The following is a 19,601-nucleotide window of genomic DNA, read 5'->3' as shown; positions in this document are numbered from 1 at the left end:
CAGACCCTCTGTCCTTAGACCCTCTGTCCTCAGACCCTCTGTCCTCAGACCCTCTGTCCTTAGACTCTCTGTCCTTAGACCCTCTGTCCCTAGACCCTCTGTCCTCAGACCCTCTGTCCTCAGACCCTCTGTCCTTAGACCCTCTGTCCTTAGACTCTCTGTCCTTAGACCCTCTGTCCCTAGACCCTCTGTCCTCAGACCCTCTGTCCCTAGACCCTCTGTCCTCAGACCCTCTGTCCTCAGACCCTCTGTGCTTAGACCCTCTGTCCTCAGACCCTCTGTCCTTAGACCCTCTGTCCTTAGACTCTCTGTCCTTAGACACTCTGTCCTTAGACCCTCTGTCCTCAGACCCTCTGTCCTTAGACACTCTGTCCTTAGACCCTCTGTCCTCAGACCCTCTGTCCTTAGACCCTCTGTCCTTAGACCATCTGTCCTTAGACCCTCTGTCCTTAGACCCTCTGTCCTTAGACACTCTGTCCTTAGACCCTCTGTCCTCAGACCCTCTGTCCTTAGACCCTCTGTCCTTAGACCCTCTGTCCTTAGACACTCTGTCCTTAGACCCTCTGTCCTCAGACCCTCTGTCCTTAGACCCTCTGTCCTTAGACACTCTGTCCTTAGACCCTCTGTCCTCAGACCCTCTGTCCTTAGACCCTCTGTCCTCAGACCCTCTGTCCTTAGACCCTCGCATCGCACAAGGAAAAACCTCCTAAAAGAAACCAACAATTAAAAGGGGAACATGGAAGAAACCTCAGGGAGAGACTGAGGAGGGATCCCTCTCCCAGGACGGACAGACGTGCAATAGATGTCGTGTGTACAGGATAAACAACATAGTACAAATACAACATTTGACAGAAATTGTGTTGTGTTGGAAAAAAAAGAAATAGAAAGTTTGGATGAATCCAGGAAAATGTCAATAAGGCTTCCCGGTGTCCAGCAGGACCAGGTCAGCAGGCGCAGCCACGATTCATGATCCTGACGTAAACTTTATCAGTGGCAACCTGCCACATGAGACACAGAAACTCTGGGGATGATGCCCCGGATGATGAGTTAGTAACATACATTTACATAAATGCATAGAGATAGAGGGAGAAGAAGAGAGGGAGGAGAGGAGAGAGGAAGAGAAGGAAGAGAGCAGGGAGGTGTCCCCCGGCAGTCTAAGCCTATAGCAGCATAACTAGGGGCTGATCCAAGGCAAACCTGAGCCAGCCCTAACTATAAGCTTTATCAAAAAGGAAAGTCTTTAGCCTACTCTTAAATGTGGAGAGTGTGTCTGCCTCCCGAACACAAACTGGAAGCTGGTTCCACTGGAGAGGAGCTTGATAGCTGAAGGCTCTGCCTCCCATTGTACTCTTAGAGACTCTAGGAACCACAAGTAACCCTGCAGTCTGGGAGCGCAATGCTCTAGTTGGTTTATAAGGTACTATGAGATCTTTAAGATATGCTGGAGCCTGACCATTAATTGCTTTGTAAGTCAGGAGAAGGATACACCCTGCACACACCACGCACTCCGCTCACCCCAGGCCTTTTATTGTGAAGCGGCTGATGTTACTGCTATTTTACTGGCTTGGCTTTTATTGTGAAAGACAGGGCATATATTATAAAAGGAGTTGCATGGCTTTTATTGTGAAGGATTAGAAAGGCTTTTCCTGTAAAGATGATAGAGGGCTTTTATTGTGAAGCAACTCGAGGGCTTTTACTATAAAAGTTCTAGGGCTTTTATTGTGAAACAGCTGGGAGTCTTTTAGTGTGAAAGATGAGAGTCTTATACAGAATAACGCACGTCTTTCAGAGACAGATGGACGTGAGATGTTCTTAAACGTCTAATTTGAGGTCCTGCTGCCCTGTAGGTGTTCGGAGCTTTTCTGTCCGTGTTGCAGGGACTTCGTTCATCACTTTGGTTCAACATGACCTGTGAGTGTGTAGATGTGTGATTTTATAACAGCAGCATTGTCTGGTGTCAACATAAACAATCAGGCCAGATTAAATGGTCAATGTGGGGAGACGGATCGTCCCTGGGGGTGGGTTCAAGGACACTAATGCAGGAGAAGAGGACTCTGTTAGGTTGCATAAGTGAGCGTCTCCTTCCTCTCCTTCATTTCAGGCTCCTCTCTGAGGGTTATCGCTGCTCGTCGAGCTGCTAATGTGAGAAGTTTAAAGCCCTCAGTGTGTGTGTGTGTGTGTGTGTGTGTGTGTGTGTGTGAGTGTTGGATTAGCTTCGTCCCGCTGTGCAGGATGATCTGACGCACATGGGAGGCCTATGTATCTGTCTGCAACACACACAGACACACACACACAGACACACACACACACACACACACACACACACACACACACACACACACACTGCAGTCAGCTTTAATTGAAACGTCTATCAGCTGCTCTCTGAGCCCTGATTGGCTGGTTTTTAATACTCAATGTGAATATTACATGCAGTGAAACTGAGGCGTGAAACAAGTGTTAGTGATATTAACACTTTGTGGAAGTTTACAGAAGGGAGGAAATGCATTTGTTAAGACCTGACGGATGTAACTGACGACCATTTTTCGCTTCATCTATAAAATAGTGAACTAGAAGGGCCGACCTCTGCCAAGGGCCAAGTGGTCTCGCAATTAGGGATGTCACGATACCAGATGTGTAGTGGTCGATACCGATACTCAATACCAATTCGACACCATGTTAAAAAACTAAACAATAAATCCAAAGTGCTGGTTAAACAGGTCCTAATGTCTTTTTTATTTTGCTGTGAAAACTGGATTTAAGTTTCTGGCGGCTAACTGCTAACAGCTAACGTTAGCGAGCTCTCCTGCCGATTTCAACACAGATTTGTTGTCAGGGAAGAAAATACGGTGCGATGGTGAGTTTACTCGTCCTCAGGACGCCGTTAGTATGGAGCTCTGACGGGACAACCGGCATGACGGGACCTGTGGTTCTTTAGAAAACCAGTACGTCACGTTTTCAGGACTTGGTACCGAAGTATCGATTCTCGTGACATCCCACTCTGCAATGTTAACAAACGTGAAAAATAATCTGTGTATCCGCCCCGTGACACGGATCTAATCTGAAACGTATCGTGTCCTTCCTCGGCCCAGGCTACACCCTCCTTCCAAGTTTGTTGAAAATTGTGTCTTCTGCTGACAAACAAACAAACCAAAAACATGATCTGCTTGGATGTGTCCTGAAGCCCAAGACAATGCCATCATTTTACTTATTTGTCCAACAAACTCAAAGATATTCAGTTTACTGTCACATAAAACTATTGAAAGTTTGGCATTTTTGCTTGGAAAATAAATTGATGATGAAAATAGTGGATGGACTAATTGTTGCCGCTGTAGTCGAGAAACACTGAGAACGACGAGCTAACAGATCTTCTTCCACTCAGGTTCTGGTAAAGCCGAGTGTCCCCGGGCGGTCGACGTGCTGACGGTGCTCAGAGAGAAAGTTGCCTTCGTGTCAGGTAAAAATAAAAGACACCTGCAGCGTTTAAGGCATTGTGGACCCGGTGTAACTAGCTGTGTTTTCCAGGTGGGCGGGACAAACGCGGCGGACCAATCCTAACCTTCCCTGCCAGGACCAATCATGATCGAATAAAACAGGAAGACCTCAGCCGATTGGTCACCTACCTGGCGACTATACCCAGGTAACCCTCTCAGTCGCACACAGTCCACTCATGGAACTGAGGAGGGCACAAAGACATTAACTATATCTTCCCTGTCCGTCTGTCAGTGAGGACGTGCGCACTCGTGGCTTCACGGTGGTGGTGGACATGCGCGGCAGTAAGTGGGACAGCGTGAAGCCGGTTCTACGGACGCTGCAGGAGTCGTTTTCCTCCAACATCCACACAGCGCTGCTCATCAAACCGGACACCTTCTGGCAGAAACACAAGACCAACCTGGGCAGCGCCAAGCTCAGCTTCGAGGTAATACTGCAGTACTGCTGCTGCTAACTTCAGTACTGCTGCTGACTGCAGTACTGCTGCTGACTGAAGTACTGCTGCTGACTGAAGTACTGCTGCTGACTGCAGTACTGCTGCTGCTGACAGAAGTACCGCTGCTGCTGCTAACTAAAATACTGCTTCTGACTGAAGTACTGCTGCTGCTGACGTTGACGGCAGTACTACTTCTACTACTGACTGCAGTACTGCTGGTACTGACTGCAGTACTGCTGCTGCTGCTGCTGACTGCAATACTGCTGGTACTGACTGCAGTACTTCTGCTGCTGCTGACTGAAATACTGCTAACTGAACATACCTGTCTGTTTCTTCAGACCAGCCTGGTGTCGGTGGAGGGTCTGTCCCGGCTTGTCGACCCCTCCCAGCTGACCTCTGACCTCGGCGGCTCATTGGAGTATGACCATGTGGAGTGGACCGAGCTGCGTCTGGGTCTGGAGGAGTTCACGGGGGCCGCCACACAGCTGCTGGCCCAGCTGGAGCAGCTGGAGGCAGGACTGAACCGCATACCGGAGCCCCAGGACGTGGACGAGGCGCGCAAGTGAGTTATTGATACTTGATATGGTATTTAGTAACTATAAAACCCTTGATATGCTTCCGAACCGACGGCCATGGCCGGGTTGTATGCTGATCTGTACGTACGTCCCATTCCCGTGAACTAAATATTCTCAGGAACGCCTTTAAGGAATTTCTTGGATGAAGCGATTAGATTTTGTGGTCAAAGGTCACTGTGATCTAACAAAATACCTTTTTGCCCATAACTCAAGAATTCATATGCTAATTATGACAATTTCACACAAATGTCTAACAGGATAAAAAGGGATGACATTTTGGACGGACATGGGCGTAAACGTTTGGCGGAGGCGTACAAGTGCGAGGCGGTAATTCTAGTTTTTCTTAAAGATGTTTTATGGAGTAATATTTTCCTTCTCCAGACTTCTGGAGGAACATGGTCGTCTCCGTAACACCATTGCCACGGCACCAGTCGACTCCCTCGAGCGAGAGGGACGGTGCTTGCTCCAGCGCATGCGCCTGGGCCCTTCCCACGGTGATGCCTCTACCGAAGGCGGCGGGGGTGGCGGTAGTCACGGCAGCTGGCTGTCAGGCGGGGCGGACTTCCAGAGTGTTGCGCCGAAGGTTTCGTCTCTGCTGGACCGGCTGCAGGCGGCTCGCAGTCACCTGCTGCAGAGCTGGAGCGACAGGAAGCTGCACCTGGACCAGACGCTGCAACTGCACCTGTTCGAGCAGGACGCCACCAAGGTGAGGCTGAGAGGTTCATCAGTATAAGTACTTCTACCATAGCACTGCTGCAGTATCCATACTTAAAGTTCTGACTTTCTGTCTCAGATGTCGGAGTGGATCGCTCACAGTAAAGATTTGTTCGTGCAGAGTCTGGTGGAGGTCGGGCAAAACCAGCAACACGCCCTCGACCTCCAGACACAACACCAGCACTTCACCGCCAACTGCATGGTCAGTGTGTGTGTGTTAGTTTTCTGTGTGTATTAGTTTGTGTTTGTTGTTTTTTGTCTGCTTCTTTGTATGTTTGTGTATTTTGGTGCAACACTAACTAAACGTGCGTCTCCATGTGTCTCCCTGTGTCGCCCTGTGTCTTCATGTGTCGCCCTGTGTCTCTGTATGTCTCCCTGTGTGTCTCCATGTGTCTCCTTGTGTGTCTCCATGTGTCTCCTTGTGTGTCTCCATGTGTCTCTGTATGTCTCCCTGTGTGTCTCTGTGTGTCTCCATGTGTCTCCTTGTGTGTCTCCATGTGTCTCTGTATGTCTCCCTGTGTGTCTCCATGTGTCTCCCCTTGTGTCTCCATGTGTCTCTGTGTGTCTTCATGTGTCTTTGTGTGTCTCCGTGTGTCTCTGTGTGTCTCTGTGTGTCTTCGTGTGTCTCTGTGTGTCTTCATGTGTCTCTGTGTGTCTCTGTGTGTCTTTGTGTCTCTGTGTGTCTATGTGTCTCTGTGTGTCTTTGTGTGTCTGTGTGTCTCTGTGTGTCTTTGTGTGCCTCCATGTGTCGCCATGTGTCGCCATGTATCTCTGTGTGTCTCCGTGTGTCGCCATGTGTCGCCATGTGTCGCCATGTGTCTCTGCGTGTCTCCGTATGTCGCCATGTTTCTCTGTGTGTCTCCATGTGTCTCTGTGTGTCTCTGTGTGTCTCCATGTGTCTCCATGTGTCTCTGTGTGTCTCCATGTGTCTCCATGTGTCGCCATGTGTCGCCATGTGTCTCTGCGTGTCTCCGTATGTCGCCATGTGTCTCTGTGTGTCTCCATGTGTCTCTGTGTGTTTCCATGCGTCTCCGTGCAGAACGGCAGTGTGAACGTGGACAGCGTGGTTGCCGTGGCGGCGAGGCTGGCCGAAGCCGGTCACTACGGGGCGGAGCGGATCGCCATGGTGTCGTTGCGGTTACAGGAAGACTGGAAGTCCCTGACGACGGCGCTGGAGGAGCGTAGCAACACGCTTTCCATGGCGACCGGCTTCCACCAGGGAGCAGAGCAGGTGATTACCAACACAACTTTATTCTGGAAATGTTGCGACTTTATTCTATGTCTGTGTATAACCTGTCTGTCTCTCTACCTGTCTGTCCAGTTCCTGCTCAGGGTGGAAGGCTGGGTTCAGGCGTGCTCTGAAGGCTCGCTGCCGACAGCTACAGTCGAGCTGGAGGCTGCGACGAAGAAACACACGGAGCTGAACGAGGACATCTCTGCAAACTACACACAGGTACCTGTCTGTCTGCATGTACTCAGAACCACTACACACAGGGACCTGTCTGTCTGCATGTACTCAGAACCACTACACACAGGTACCTGTCTGTCTGCATGTACTCAGAACCACTACACACAGGGACCTGTCTGTCTGCATGTACTCAGAACCTCTACACACAGGTACCTGTCTGTCTGCATGTACTCAGAACCACTACACACAGGTACCTGTCTATCCGCATATACTCAGAACAACTAAACACAGGGACCTGTCTGTCTGCATGTACTCAGAACAACTACACACAGGGACCTGTCTGTCTGCATGTACTCAGATCCACTACACATAGGGACCTGTCTGTCTGCATATACTCAGAACAACTACACACAGGGACCTGTCTGTCTGCATGTACTCAGATCCACTACACATAGGGACCTGTCTGTCTGCATGTATAAATACCAACATGTTCTGCCTGTCTGTCTGCAGGTGAGTGAGAGCGGGAAAGCCTTACTAGATCTTCTCCAGTGCTGCCCGGCGCCATCCGAAGACTCTGCAGCCAAACCGGACTTCACCGCTGCCACGCACGGCATCATGGGAGTTCTGCACCAGGTCATGCAGGTACGTTAACCTGTCTCACATCTGTCCATCAGACTGGTAGAAAGACAGAGAGAGATAGACAGGCAGACAGAGAGACAGACAGGTGGACAGAGAGAGAGACAGACAGGTGGACTGACAGACTGATGTTTGTGTTTCTCCGCAGGGTCACCACAAGGTGGAGGGGGTTTGGCAGCACCGTAAGCTCCGCCTCCACCAGCGCCTGCAGCTGTGCGTGTTTCAACAGGACGTGAGACAGGTACTAGATAAATGAACTGAATGAATGAATGAATTCATATTTATTCATATTAAAGTCAAGATTCAGATGTTATGGAAGCTAGATATCTAATAAGTTTCTTATCATTTAGATTTTGTCAACATTTTTATTTAATATCTTTTTTTCTTTTCTCATTGGATTTATGTCATCATAGTTTTTACTAATCTATCAGTTTACATTTAATCTATTTTGTTATTATTTTCTCACATGTTAAATGAATCTCACTTCAGGTGCTGGACTGGGTGGAGCAGCACGGGGAGGTGTTCCTGAACAAACACAGCGGTGTGGGGAAGTCTCTGCATCGGGCACGAGCTCTGCAGAAACGCCACGACGACTTCCAGCAGGTCGCACAGGTACACACACACACACACACACAGGTACACACACACGCACACACAGGTACACACACACACACAGGTAGACACACGCGCACACACATAGGTACACACACACGTACAGGTACACACACACGCACACACACAGGTACACACACACGCACAGGTACACACACGCACACACAGGTACACACACGCACACACAGGTACACACACACGCACGCACAGGTACACACAGGTACAGACACAGGTACACACACGCACACACACAGGTACACACACAGGTACACACACACAGGTACACATACAGGTACACAAACACACACACAGGTACACACACACACACACAGGTACACACACACACACAGGTACACACACACGCACACACAGGTACACAAACACACGCACAGGTACGCACAGGTACACACACGCACACGCACACACACACACACAGGTACACACACACGTACATACACACATTCAGATATATTGCACATATATTTCTATATATTTTATTTACATTTCTCCTATTTTACATTTGTGTTTCTCTTTTTTTCTGCTGTTTAAATGAATGAATTCCTTGTTTGTGATTCTGATTTGTTGGTTTTAAGTTTAAGGTGGACCACCCCTACACGGTAATAAAACTACACAACCATTGTGTGTGTGTGTGTTTGTGTGTGTGTGTGTGTGTGTGTGTGTCAGAACACTTACACTAATGCAGAGAAGCTTCTGGAAGCCGCAGATCAGCTGGCACAGTCCGGAGAGTGTGAGGAGGAGGAGATCTACCAGGCAGCCCGAGACCTGGAGCTCCGCATGCAGGTAACAGGAAATACACTGTGCTTTTATTCTGAAGGCCACATACAGGAAGGGTTGAGTTTGCATCATGTTAATGTGTGTGTGTGTGTGTGTGTGTGTGTGTGTGTGTGTGTGTGTGTGTGTGTGTATGTGCAGGCCTTCATCCAGAGGGTGGAACAGAGGAAGCTGCTGCTAGACCTCGCTGTGTCTTTCTACACACACACTAAGGAGGTAACACACAGTGTATTATTATGGTATTACATTATTGTAATGAGTAAGGTAATCCACTGGATGTAATCTGATTACCCTCCAGCTCTCAGCTGTGGATGGAAGGCCTCCAGAAGCAGCTCTCCTCAGACCTGTGTGTGTGTCCCGACACAGTGGAGGCTCTTCAGGCTCTGATCAGCCAGCAGCAGCAGCAGCAGGCCAACACACAGGTGACCTCTGACCTCTGACCCCGTCATAACACCCCCGACCTCTGACCCCCACACTAACCCCAACTCTAACCCTGACCCACAGGAAGCTGCGATGAGTGTCATCCGGGAAGGAGAAGACCTCATCCTGCAACTCAGGTACACATAGGCAGTGTGGCCGCGTTAGATTCACTCGCCAGGGCAGCTGGGAGACCTGCGTGGAGCTGGTGTAGTGTTTGTGGGGGACTTTTGTTTTACAGCCTAAATATATATATCTGTGTAGAGTGTGTGGGTGCGTTTGTTTCATGGCTTAGCGCAGCTCAGTGCCTGTGTGGAGTTGGTGGATGTAAACATTGAGGGTGTGTTTGTTTCCTACTTTATGAAGTCCACGTGCTTGAGTTTGTTTTCATGTTTGTTTAACCATTTTAGATGCGTTTGTTTCAGGCCTCAGGGCAGCTCGGTGGCCCATGTGGAGACAGTGCTGCAGCAGCTGGAGGAGTCTCACGTTCAGCTGGAGGAACTTTTCCACCTGAGGAAGATCCGTCTGGATGTTTACCTGCAGCTCCGCATCCTGCAGCAGTGCACGCTGGAGGTATTATTATGATTTATCATAAGTGATCTGATAGTTAATCCCCCCCCCCCACCACCGTGTCGAGGTGTCCTATGTATGTACACTCCACTGCTCCTGCCTCCCTTCACTGGCTACCAGTGGCGGCTCGAATCTGCTTCAAGACTCTGGTGCTGGTCCACTGTGCTGTGAATGGATCAGCCCCTTCCTACATCCAGGCCATGGTCCAACCATACACCCAGCACGTTCACTTCGCTCTGCGTCGACCAATCAGCTCGCTGCTTCCTCACTACGAGTGGGACCCAGATTCTCCTCAAACAAAACCCGCCTGTTTTCTATCCAACAAGCTCCCCATTAGGTCAGCAGAGAGTCTTCACACCTTCTGCAGACTGAAAACTCACCTGTTTCGACTGCACCTCGACGAATGATAAAAAATGCAAAGACTTACATCGGTTTGTCTTATTTGAAGTTATTGTTCTGCACTTAAAGGATTTCACCTGTTTGAAGCTGATGTACCAGCTGGATTCCTGCTGTTCTGAGTTTTATCCTCATGATACTTTGCACTTTTTGTCGCTTTGGACAAAAGCGTTAGCTAAATGAACTGTGATGTAACATGTATATGTGTTTCCCAGGTAACGGGGGAGATGGACGCCTGGAAGCAGGACCTCCAGAAACAGTCCCAGGACTTCTCCGTGGAGAAGCTAGCAACGCCGCGGATAGCCGACGCAAACCACGACAAGCTAGTGCAGGACAAGCTAACGCTGGGCCAGTCGCGGCTGGTGGAGGCTAGCCCTGAGGTGCTAACGCTAGCACAGCAGCGCATCCACAGGTAAAAGGCCTCTTCCTCTTCCTCCTCTTCTTCCTCCTCTTCCTCCTTTACATTACATTACATTATTTGATCTTCAGGCACATGGAGCGAAGGCTGGCGATGAACAACATGATCTATGAGGTCATCCAGCAAGGTCACGACCTTCAGCAGTACATCACTGAGGTCCAAGCGTCAGGTAAGACTGTTGTACTAATACTGTGTTGAATACTACCATCACTACTGTTGCTGCTATGATCAGTAACACGATTACTTTCCAAGGGCTGAGGTCACGAGATGAACAGAAACGTAGAGTTGGGTGTCATCTGCATATTGACGGAAACATCCGCCATGTTTCTTAATAATAGAACTTAACAAGAGGTTCTCGAGGCATCTCAATAGCATGCCACATTTGAAGCTTTTCACGTGTCAGATTCAAACAAAACGACTTGTTTAAGTTTAGGAAAAGATTGTGGTTTATGTTAAGTATGTTAAAATAAGTACGTTTGTTACGTAAATGAAGTTACATGAGTAAGTTCAGTATTCAATGTAATGTCACATATGGATGGACGGTCGCAGTTTTAAAGACTGTTAACGTTATTAATTCAAACAAAACTACTTTGTTAGTTTAAAGAAAAGATTGCGGTTTGGGTTAAAACAATTATTAGATAATTTAAGTTGCATACTTAAGTTAAGTAGTCAACATAAACCTTCACATACAGTATGTACGCACGGTCGCAGGTAGATGAAGTATGTTAATACGTAAATTAAGTTACGTACTTAAATGTTCAGTGTGTAAGATCTACCAGAATTTAAATAAAACATTAAAACATAAACTAACATCATGAACAGAACATGAAGAGGTCAGTGTTGACATTAAACACGTCTGTGTGTTGCAGAGATATCTCCTGAAGTTAGCATGCTAACAGCTAGCTGCTGCGTCCAGGCTGTAATACCACGTGTTCCTCTAGAGGTGATAGTGAGTCAGTGCAGTCTGCTCATTACAGAGAGAAGAAGTTCAGCTGCTGACTGGAGATGTTACAGACATGTTCCTGTTTTATAGTTTGTTTATTGGATCACATTCAAAGTAGCAGAAGGGAGACCAGAACCGTCACGTTTTCAGGATTCTGGCATTGACTTGGTACCGAAGTATGGGTTCTCCTGACATCCCTGATGTTCCTGAGGGGTGTAGAAATCCCTCATAGGGGGTCCCTCAGGGCGGGACCTCGAAGGCTTGTTGTGGGAGCGATTGTTGTTCGTGCAGAGGACTCAGAGAGATTATTAAAGTCTGCAGCGGACAGTTTGTAGAGGGAGGAGGCAGAGATTCATTAACGGGGTCATGTGGTCCCTGAAGTGCTTCCAGTTTTATTTTGGATTTCATTTCAGGGCGGCGCTTCAAGGGGGTTTTGGCTCTCTGAGAGGGGGTACGTGGGGGGGGGGAGGGGCTTTGATGGTGTCACACGTCACAGCCGAGCTCAGGGGGGTTGAGCCCTATTGATTATTTTACATAGGAGATTATGTTTAATAGAATAGCAGCACATTGAGTCTGACCAACACACTGATGATATTAGGGGGAAAGGGGGGGGGGGGGGGGGGGGCGCAGAGAGGATAATGGGGGGAGGGGGAAAAGGGGGATGGGGTTGCCATGGAAACTGCTCTCTGAAGCACACAGCTGGTCCCCATGGAAACCACCGTATTGAATTTGCCATGGAGACACACACACACGTACACACATGAATGAAGAGTAAAACACGCAAACACGTTTTACTACACATGTGAGGACATGGCCATCCTAAATGTCCTCACTCTGGTGTCTAACTGTGCGTGTGTGTGTGACAGGTATCGAGCTGGCGGAGGCGGAGGGGGGGCTCTCCTCTCAGGTGGAGGAGCTGCAGCACCTCCTGCAGGACAAACAGAAGGAGCTGCAGCAGATCGCAGATCACACACACACACACCTGGAGCAGAACCTGCAGCTGAGACACCTGCAGAGTCAGGTCAAACAGGTACACAGACACATACAAACATACACACACAAACACACACACACACACACACACACAGACACACACACACACACACACACACACACACACACACACACACACACACACCTGGAGCAGAACCTGCAGCTGAGACACCTGCAGAGCCAGGTCAAACACTCACACTCACACAGACACATACACACGTACACACACACACACACGCACACACACACACGCACACACACACACACACACATCAGGTAACACCCAGGCACTCTCTCCACTTGTCTGTGTTCACCTGTCTGTCTGTCTGTGTCCACCTGTCTGTCTGTGTCCACCTGTCTGTCTATCTGTCCCACCTGTCTATCTGTCTCCACCTGTCTATCTGTCTCCACCTGTCTATCTGTCTCCACCTGTCTGTCTGTGTCCACCTGTCTGTCTGTGTCCACCTGTCTGTCTGTCTGTGTCCACCTGTCTGTCTATCTGTCTCCACCTGTCTATCTGTCTCCACCTGTCTGTCTGTCTCCACCTGTCTGTCTCCACCTGTCTGTCTGTCTCCACCTGTCTGTCTGTCTCCACCTCTATGTGTCCACCTGTATGTGTCCACCTTTCTCTGTCTGTGTCCACCTGTCTGTCTCAGGTGCTGGGATGGATCTCGGAGGGAGAGGTGATGCTGTCATCCTGCATGCTGAACTCCAGCTGTCTGTCTGAAGCGGAGCAGCTGCAGAGGGAACACGAGCGCCTCCAGCAGGCCATTGAGGTAACTGCACAAAGAGCATAACATACACCATTTCATTATAACACACACCACTTCAGGAGAACACACCACGCAGGATAACACACACCACCGCAGGAACACACACCACGGCAGGAGAAACACCACGGCAGGAGAACACACCACCGCAGGAGAACACACACCAGGCAGGAGAACACACACCACGGCAGGAGAACACACCACCGCAGGAGAACACACACCACCGCAGGAGAACACACACCACGGCAGGAGACACAACCACACACGGCAGGAGAACACAACCACCGCGGAGAACACACACCACCGCAGGAGAACACAGACCACCGCAGGAGAACACACACACGGCAGGAGAAACACACACCACGGCAGGAGAACACACACCACCGCATTATAAACACACACACCTCAGGAGAACAAGACCACCATTATAACACACACCACGCAGAGAAACACACCACGGCAGGAGAACAACACCACGGCAGTAAAACCACACGAGAACACACCACGGCAGGAAAACAGACCACCGCAGGAGAACACACACCACGTCATGATAACACCCACGCATTATAACACAGACCACCGCATTATAACACACCACTCATGAGAACACACCACGGCAGGAGAACACACCACCGCAGGAGAACACACACCACGGCAGGAGAACACACCACGCAAGAACACACACCACGGCAGGAGAACACAGACCACCGCAGGAGAACACACACCACGGCAGGAGAACACACCACGGCAGTAAACACCACACCAGGAGAAACACACCACGGCAGGAGAAAACACCACGGCAGGAGAACAAGACAACCCGCGGAGAAACACACACCACTGCAGGAGAACACACCACGGCATAGAAACAGACCACGCGAGAACACACACCACACGGCAGGAGAACACACCACGGCAGGAGAACACACACCACGGCAGGAGAACACACACCACCGCAGGAGAAACACACCACGGCAGGAGAACACACACACGGCAGGAGAACACACCCACGGCAGGAGAAAACACACACCACGCAGGAGAACACACACCACGCAGGAGACACACACCACGGCAGAGAACACAGACCACGGCAGGAGAACACACACACCGCAGGAGAACACACCACGGCAGGAGAAACACACACCACGGCAGGAGAACAACACCACGGAGAACACACACAAGGCAGGAGAAACACAACACGGCAGGAGAACACACACCACGCAGGAGAACACACACCACGGCAGGAGAACACACCACGCAGGAGAACACACACCACGGCAGGAGAACACACCACGGCAGGAGAACACACCACCGCAGGAGAAACACCAACGGCAGGGAGAACACACACCACGGCAGGAGAAACACCACGGCAGGGAAACACACACCACGGCAGGAGAACACAGACCACGGCAGGAGAACACACAACGGCAGGAGAACCACACCACGGCAGGATAACAACCACTTCATTATAACACACACCACTTCATTATAACACACACCACTTCATTATAACACACCACTTCATTATAACACACACCACTTCATAGGAGTCAATGTTCTGCAACACAAACAGAAGACACTGAACCTGTCTCCTTCTCTGTCCACCTGTCTGTCTGTCCTCCTGTCTGTCTGCAGGAGATTCAGCATGAGATCAGCTGCAGGATGTCGATCAGTGATTATCTGATCAAACCCATTCAGAGAATCACCAAATACCAGCTGCTTCTAAAGGTGTGAGGGGGCTCGGAGTATCTTACTGTATAAATATGAGGGTTTATAAATGCAATAATACCTTTTAAACCACCTTGATGTTTCTCAGGACTTTCTCAAGTATACGTCCAAAGCAGGACTTGACTGTGAAGAAATCGTGGTGAGTTCAAAGCCTCGTTTACACTCGTGCACAAGGTGCTACTGACGCCACTGTCGTGGAAATCTATCGCTCACAATATTGTGGTATGAAACAGAGGAATCAATGAAACACAGACACAATCTTAGTTGATTAATTATTATTCCGTTGTACAACAAACAATAATAAATGAGAACATTACCTGCTTCTAAGCAGCCAAGTAGAGCTCTGACTGACAAAGCAAATCTTTACCTTAAGTAGGAGCTGTTTTGAACACACACACTTTCTGAAACCCAACCTTTCAATCATCATCATGGACTTGTCCAGACTCTATGGCGCCACGTCAATCTATGCCATGTGGAGGTCATCTTCTCATGACCTTTGAGAGGCCCCCTTAACTTCCTTAGGCCTCATGTCATGTCTTCAGGCATGAACATATGGTATATATCATTTGTAAACTTAATGAATAAGACATATTAATCGTAAAACTGTTTAATTATTTTGAACTACTTAATAATGTGATATGTGAGATGATGCATTTACAGCTTGTGGCCAAAAACTTCATGCAGCTTTAACCAAAATGAAAATATAAAAGGGCCGAGAAGTCCTGAGGAACCCCACAAGTAACTCAGTACTTTGCTTATTGGTACTTAGTGGTAATACTGCACGATGTCTTCAGTGTCAGACGGAACAGAACGGAACATCGCGAGTGTTAAAAAGACAACAGTGAATGTAAATGTGCGACTCAGGAACCATAAGTTTATATTAAACACGTGTGTGCAGAAAGCGGTGGAGCTGATGTCGTTGGTGCCGAAGCGCTGCAACGACATGATGAACCTGGGACGCCTGCAGGGATACGAGGTACACCTGTCTGTCTGCCGGTCTGTCTGCCTGTCGGTGGGAAATAAGCGTTTTACCTTCAACATGTTGGGTTTAGTTTCTGCGTCTGATAATACGAGAATTAAATGGACATCTTTGTGTCGTCCAGGGGAAGCTGACGTCTCAGGGGAAGCTGCTGCAGCAGGAGACTTTCTGCGTCTGGGAGCAGGACGAAAGGGTTTTATCTCGCAGTAAAGAGCGCCGCGTCTTCCTGTTTGAGCAGATTATCATTTTCAGTGAATTGCTGCGCAAAGGCTCCAACAACCCGGGATACCAGTTCAAGAACAGCATCAAGGTCAGACTGGTTCCTACTGTCTTAATGTGGATGTTGTTCAGACTGGGAGTAACGGCCATGTTTCTGTGTGGTGATCAGGTGAGTTACCTGGCGATGCAGGACAGTGTGGACGGGGAGCCCTGTAAGTTCGTGTTGTGGTCTCGAGGCTCCGCGGAGCGCTTTACGCTGCAGGCGTCCTCCGGCAGCATCAAGACCACCTGGGTGGAGACCATCGCCACCCTGCTGGACGCACAGAACAACTTCCTGTCAGGTGAGAGCGAAAATGTGCAGCGTTTACATCTGGAACCTGAATGTGATGGTGCATTCAGGAGCTCGTCGGAGGTTCCCAGAAGTTCACGGGCTTCATGTTGCTGAAACAGTTTTATATCGTGATTATGTGACGGACTTGCTGCTGCACCAGAACATAGTTTAACATCTCACTTGTTATTAATGCTAATAAATAACTTACATGGTTACACCCCATGGTGTACATGGTAAAACCACATTACAAATGTGAGCAAAAATTATGTGAATTCAAAAGTTTCTTACCATCAACCAACCATTACATTTCCTTCATCGTAAGGAAGTCGTGCACCATCATGTTCACCAACTTTCCGAGTCGTTTCCCAGTCGGTAACAAATTTTTCCTATTATTCCGACAGCACTTGAATGCAGCAATGTGTTTGAACTCCACAGCTCTTCAGTCTCCCATCGAGTACCAAAGGAAGGAGGGCGGGATCTCCGTGACGCGGCCTCTGTCGTCAGGGCGACCGCCGTCGGCGCCGCCCACGCCTAACGGCCACGCCCCTCAGCCTCCGCCTGACAGCGAGCAGGACGACCAGGTTCAGATTCCACCCGTCGTTACCTTTCACTCTCGTACTTGATTTTTAGAGTTGAGCTAAATTTGACCTTTGACCCATCAGGAGCTGGTGCTGGTGCTGCAGGACTTTGTGGCGGTTCGTGAAGACGAGATCTCCGTGTTTCGTGGAGAGAAGGTTCAGATTCTGGCGTCCAACCAGCAGGGTCAAAGTCTGGTGTACCGGCCCGCCAACAGTGACTCACCAGCCGCCGAGGGCTGGGTGTCGCGCAGCGTGCTCAACAAACACTGACGCATACACGAGAACACACCGACAGCAGAGTCCGGTTTACTGCGAGTACACACAGGAAATACTGCGAGGTAACAGGGCCAAAGGCATGCTGGGAAATTCTTTTGTGATGGTGAGAAGTGGAGCCTGAAGATGGCGTCCAATACAGCCCGACACATCGGAACTATTCATCCCGTCAGGACGTTTGACCACAACGGTCTCAAAAACGTCCTCGCTCTGAAATCTCGTGAGAGGTTGAAACGTGAGTTGGAGAGAGAACAGGAAGTGTAGCTTAGTGTTAGCAAAAACATTTTACACGTCTGAACATTTCGCTGATTTCCACAATGTGGATGAGGCCGAACCCAACTGCGAGATTAGTTAAAATAACGAGTGTCATAATGTAGTCAGAATTTATGACAATCTGAGCCGTCAGTGTCAAAAAAAATCTTTTAGTGGACGTGGACTCGTGCGCTGACGATGCAGAAGTGTAGCTCGTTTCGCGCTTGCAGCGCTCTCGCTCAATAATGGACCAATTTAGAAAATGGACGCACTTTGGGCCCTGATTACTCGCCAGTATTAAACATACATCACACACACTCTGGGGCTTTCAGACAACAAAAACAACACACCTCCGTCCTCGCCTCGGCCAATCAGAAGTCAGCGTCCTCCAGTTTACTGCCCGTTTCCTGTGTGGCGTCAACAACAACAACAGACTGGGGTTCCAGGAAGCTGAGACAATTTAAAAAATGAAAAAACATAAGCCTCCTGGAAGAAGAAGAGTTGAAAAAGACCCGTCAGCCAATCAGAACTGAGCTCTTGCTCTGGTGTCAACCTGTTAATAGTGTGTATTTATAAACAGACTGAGGACACACACACACACACACACACACACACACTGCTATGAATATGAAGATTAACTATGATAATTAAGAATAATAGAATCTGTTTTTCACCTCAATTATAAAAACTGTTTGTCATATTAATGTGTGAGTGTGTGTGAGAGCGTGTGAGCGTGTGTGTGTGTTAGTGATGACGTCCTGTGTGTGTGTGTGTTTTTTCCACGGACAGTTAGTACGGTGTCCCGGTGTAGCGTTGCCATCATGACGACTCGTGTGTGCGGTGACACCCGTTTTTTTGTCTTTTTAGCGAACCAGAGCTTCCGCCGCCGTTACCATAGTGATAGGGCTGTACCGAACAGTTCGAAGCTAATATTATTAATCATGTTAGCTAACATGATTAATAATATAGGATTTGTAGTAATTCCCCGACTAAGGAAATTCGACCAAAGGCCGAAAATGCAAAACACTCTCCTGCAAATATTATGTGTGTAGGGCTTTTATTGTGAAAGGTATGAAGGAAGGATCTGGTATGCACTGCCTTTGTCGAGATTGAAAGGAGTAATAAAGTTTGATGTCTTTTATAATCCTATATAATAAATAAATAAACTTTGTTCACGGTGCGAAAGCTTTGAAAAATCGACCTTGATCCGGAAGAAAATTACACCCGACGTTTTCGTCGTAAAGATTCACGTTCAAGTTCTCAACAGTTTGGAAAAACATCTTTACGTGCAGATGGATCGCAGGATCGCAGGATGTTTGGCCGTCCAGAGTTCGGATAGAAGTGCAGAAAACACAGACGTTCGGTGCGGCCCTACTCTGCCCCCGGCGGCGGGGCAGACCCCCCCCCCACAGCTCTGGTTAGTTTGGATATTATGCATTTCTTGTCCCTGTACATAAACCTCCACTAACTCTGCACACTGAAAACTGTCTGTCTCTCTGCAGCAACTACACCTACTGTGACTGTCTCTCTGCCTGTCGCTCTCTCTGCCTGTCTGTCTGGTGCTATTCTCAGACACCCCGGTCCTTAAGGAGCCGCCTGTAAAGTGTGTGTGTGTGTGTGTGTGGGTGGGGGGGTGGAGGCTGCACTGAAGGTCAGGGACAAAACTAAACATAAAAAGAGACCCGATGATAAACGTGAGCTGCAGACTTGAGACATAATTATCAGAAAGTTTGTTGAGAGAACTGATCTGAAGCTTGGAAGCATCAGCGTTGTGTCTCAGCAGGTTTACATCTGCACATTCATTCATGTGTTCACAACAAGCAGCAACTTCTCCTGAGGTTTAGTAGAAAGCTCCAAACCTGTCGTGTGACCGGACGGAACAAAGCTGCTCGCAGCACTTTGTGATGATTTCAAGCTTTAAGCCATAAAAATCCGTAAAGTTGTCAGAAACTAAACGTTTCGCAGCTGCTTGTCACACTTCTTCTATTACTTTTTAAATAGCGTCACAGGTAAACACGTAACTGGACGAGACCTCGCCAAGGCCGTCGTGTTAACGTGAGCAAACTCATTTGTGT

At 48.7% G+C, this 19,601-nt stretch overlaps 1 protein-coding gene across 1 annotated transcript in view; it reads left to right on the top strand.

The window, feature by feature from the left end:
• LOC115004949 (kalirin-like) overlaps positions 1 to 19,601 on the top strand; it is a 48,200-nt gene that overhangs the window by 13,314 nt on the left and 15,285 nt on the right. The window contains 20 exon segments of the mRNA XM_029426703.1: positions 3,380 to 3,454; positions 3,523 to 3,637; positions 3,724 to 3,916; positions 4,264 to 4,487; positions 4,882 to 5,206; positions 5,294 to 5,416; positions 6,254 to 6,445; positions 6,536 to 6,667; positions 7,133 to 7,264; positions 7,407 to 7,499; positions 7,748 to 7,870; positions 8,555 to 8,671; positions 8,804 to 8,890; positions 8,968 to 9,084; positions 9,167 to 9,219; positions 9,505 to 9,652; positions 10,261 to 10,457; positions 10,535 to 10,632; positions 12,273 to 12,436; positions 13,056 to 13,175. Of these exon segments, the coding sequence (XP_029282563.1) occupies positions 3,380 to 3,454; positions 3,523 to 3,637; positions 3,724 to 3,916; positions 4,264 to 4,487; positions 4,882 to 5,206; positions 5,294 to 5,416; positions 6,254 to 6,445; positions 6,536 to 6,667; positions 7,133 to 7,264; positions 7,407 to 7,499; positions 7,748 to 7,870; positions 8,555 to 8,671; positions 8,804 to 8,890; positions 8,968 to 9,084; positions 9,167 to 9,219; positions 9,505 to 9,652; positions 10,261 to 10,457; positions 10,535 to 10,632; positions 12,273 to 12,436; positions 13,056 to 13,175 (2,828 nt within the window).

Source organism: Cottoperca gobio, unplaced genomic scaffold (genome assembly GCF_900634415.1).
Source record: "Cottoperca gobio unplaced genomic scaffold, fCotGob3.1 fCotGob3_230arrow_ctg1, whole genome shotgun sequence".
In the NCBI taxonomy this organism is placed as follows: domain Eukaryota; kingdom Metazoa; phylum Chordata; class Actinopteri; order Perciformes; family Bovichtidae; genus Cottoperca; species Cottoperca gobio.
Note: the sequence above shows the minus strand (reverse complement) of the source record. Positions and strands in the feature narration are given on the sequence as shown.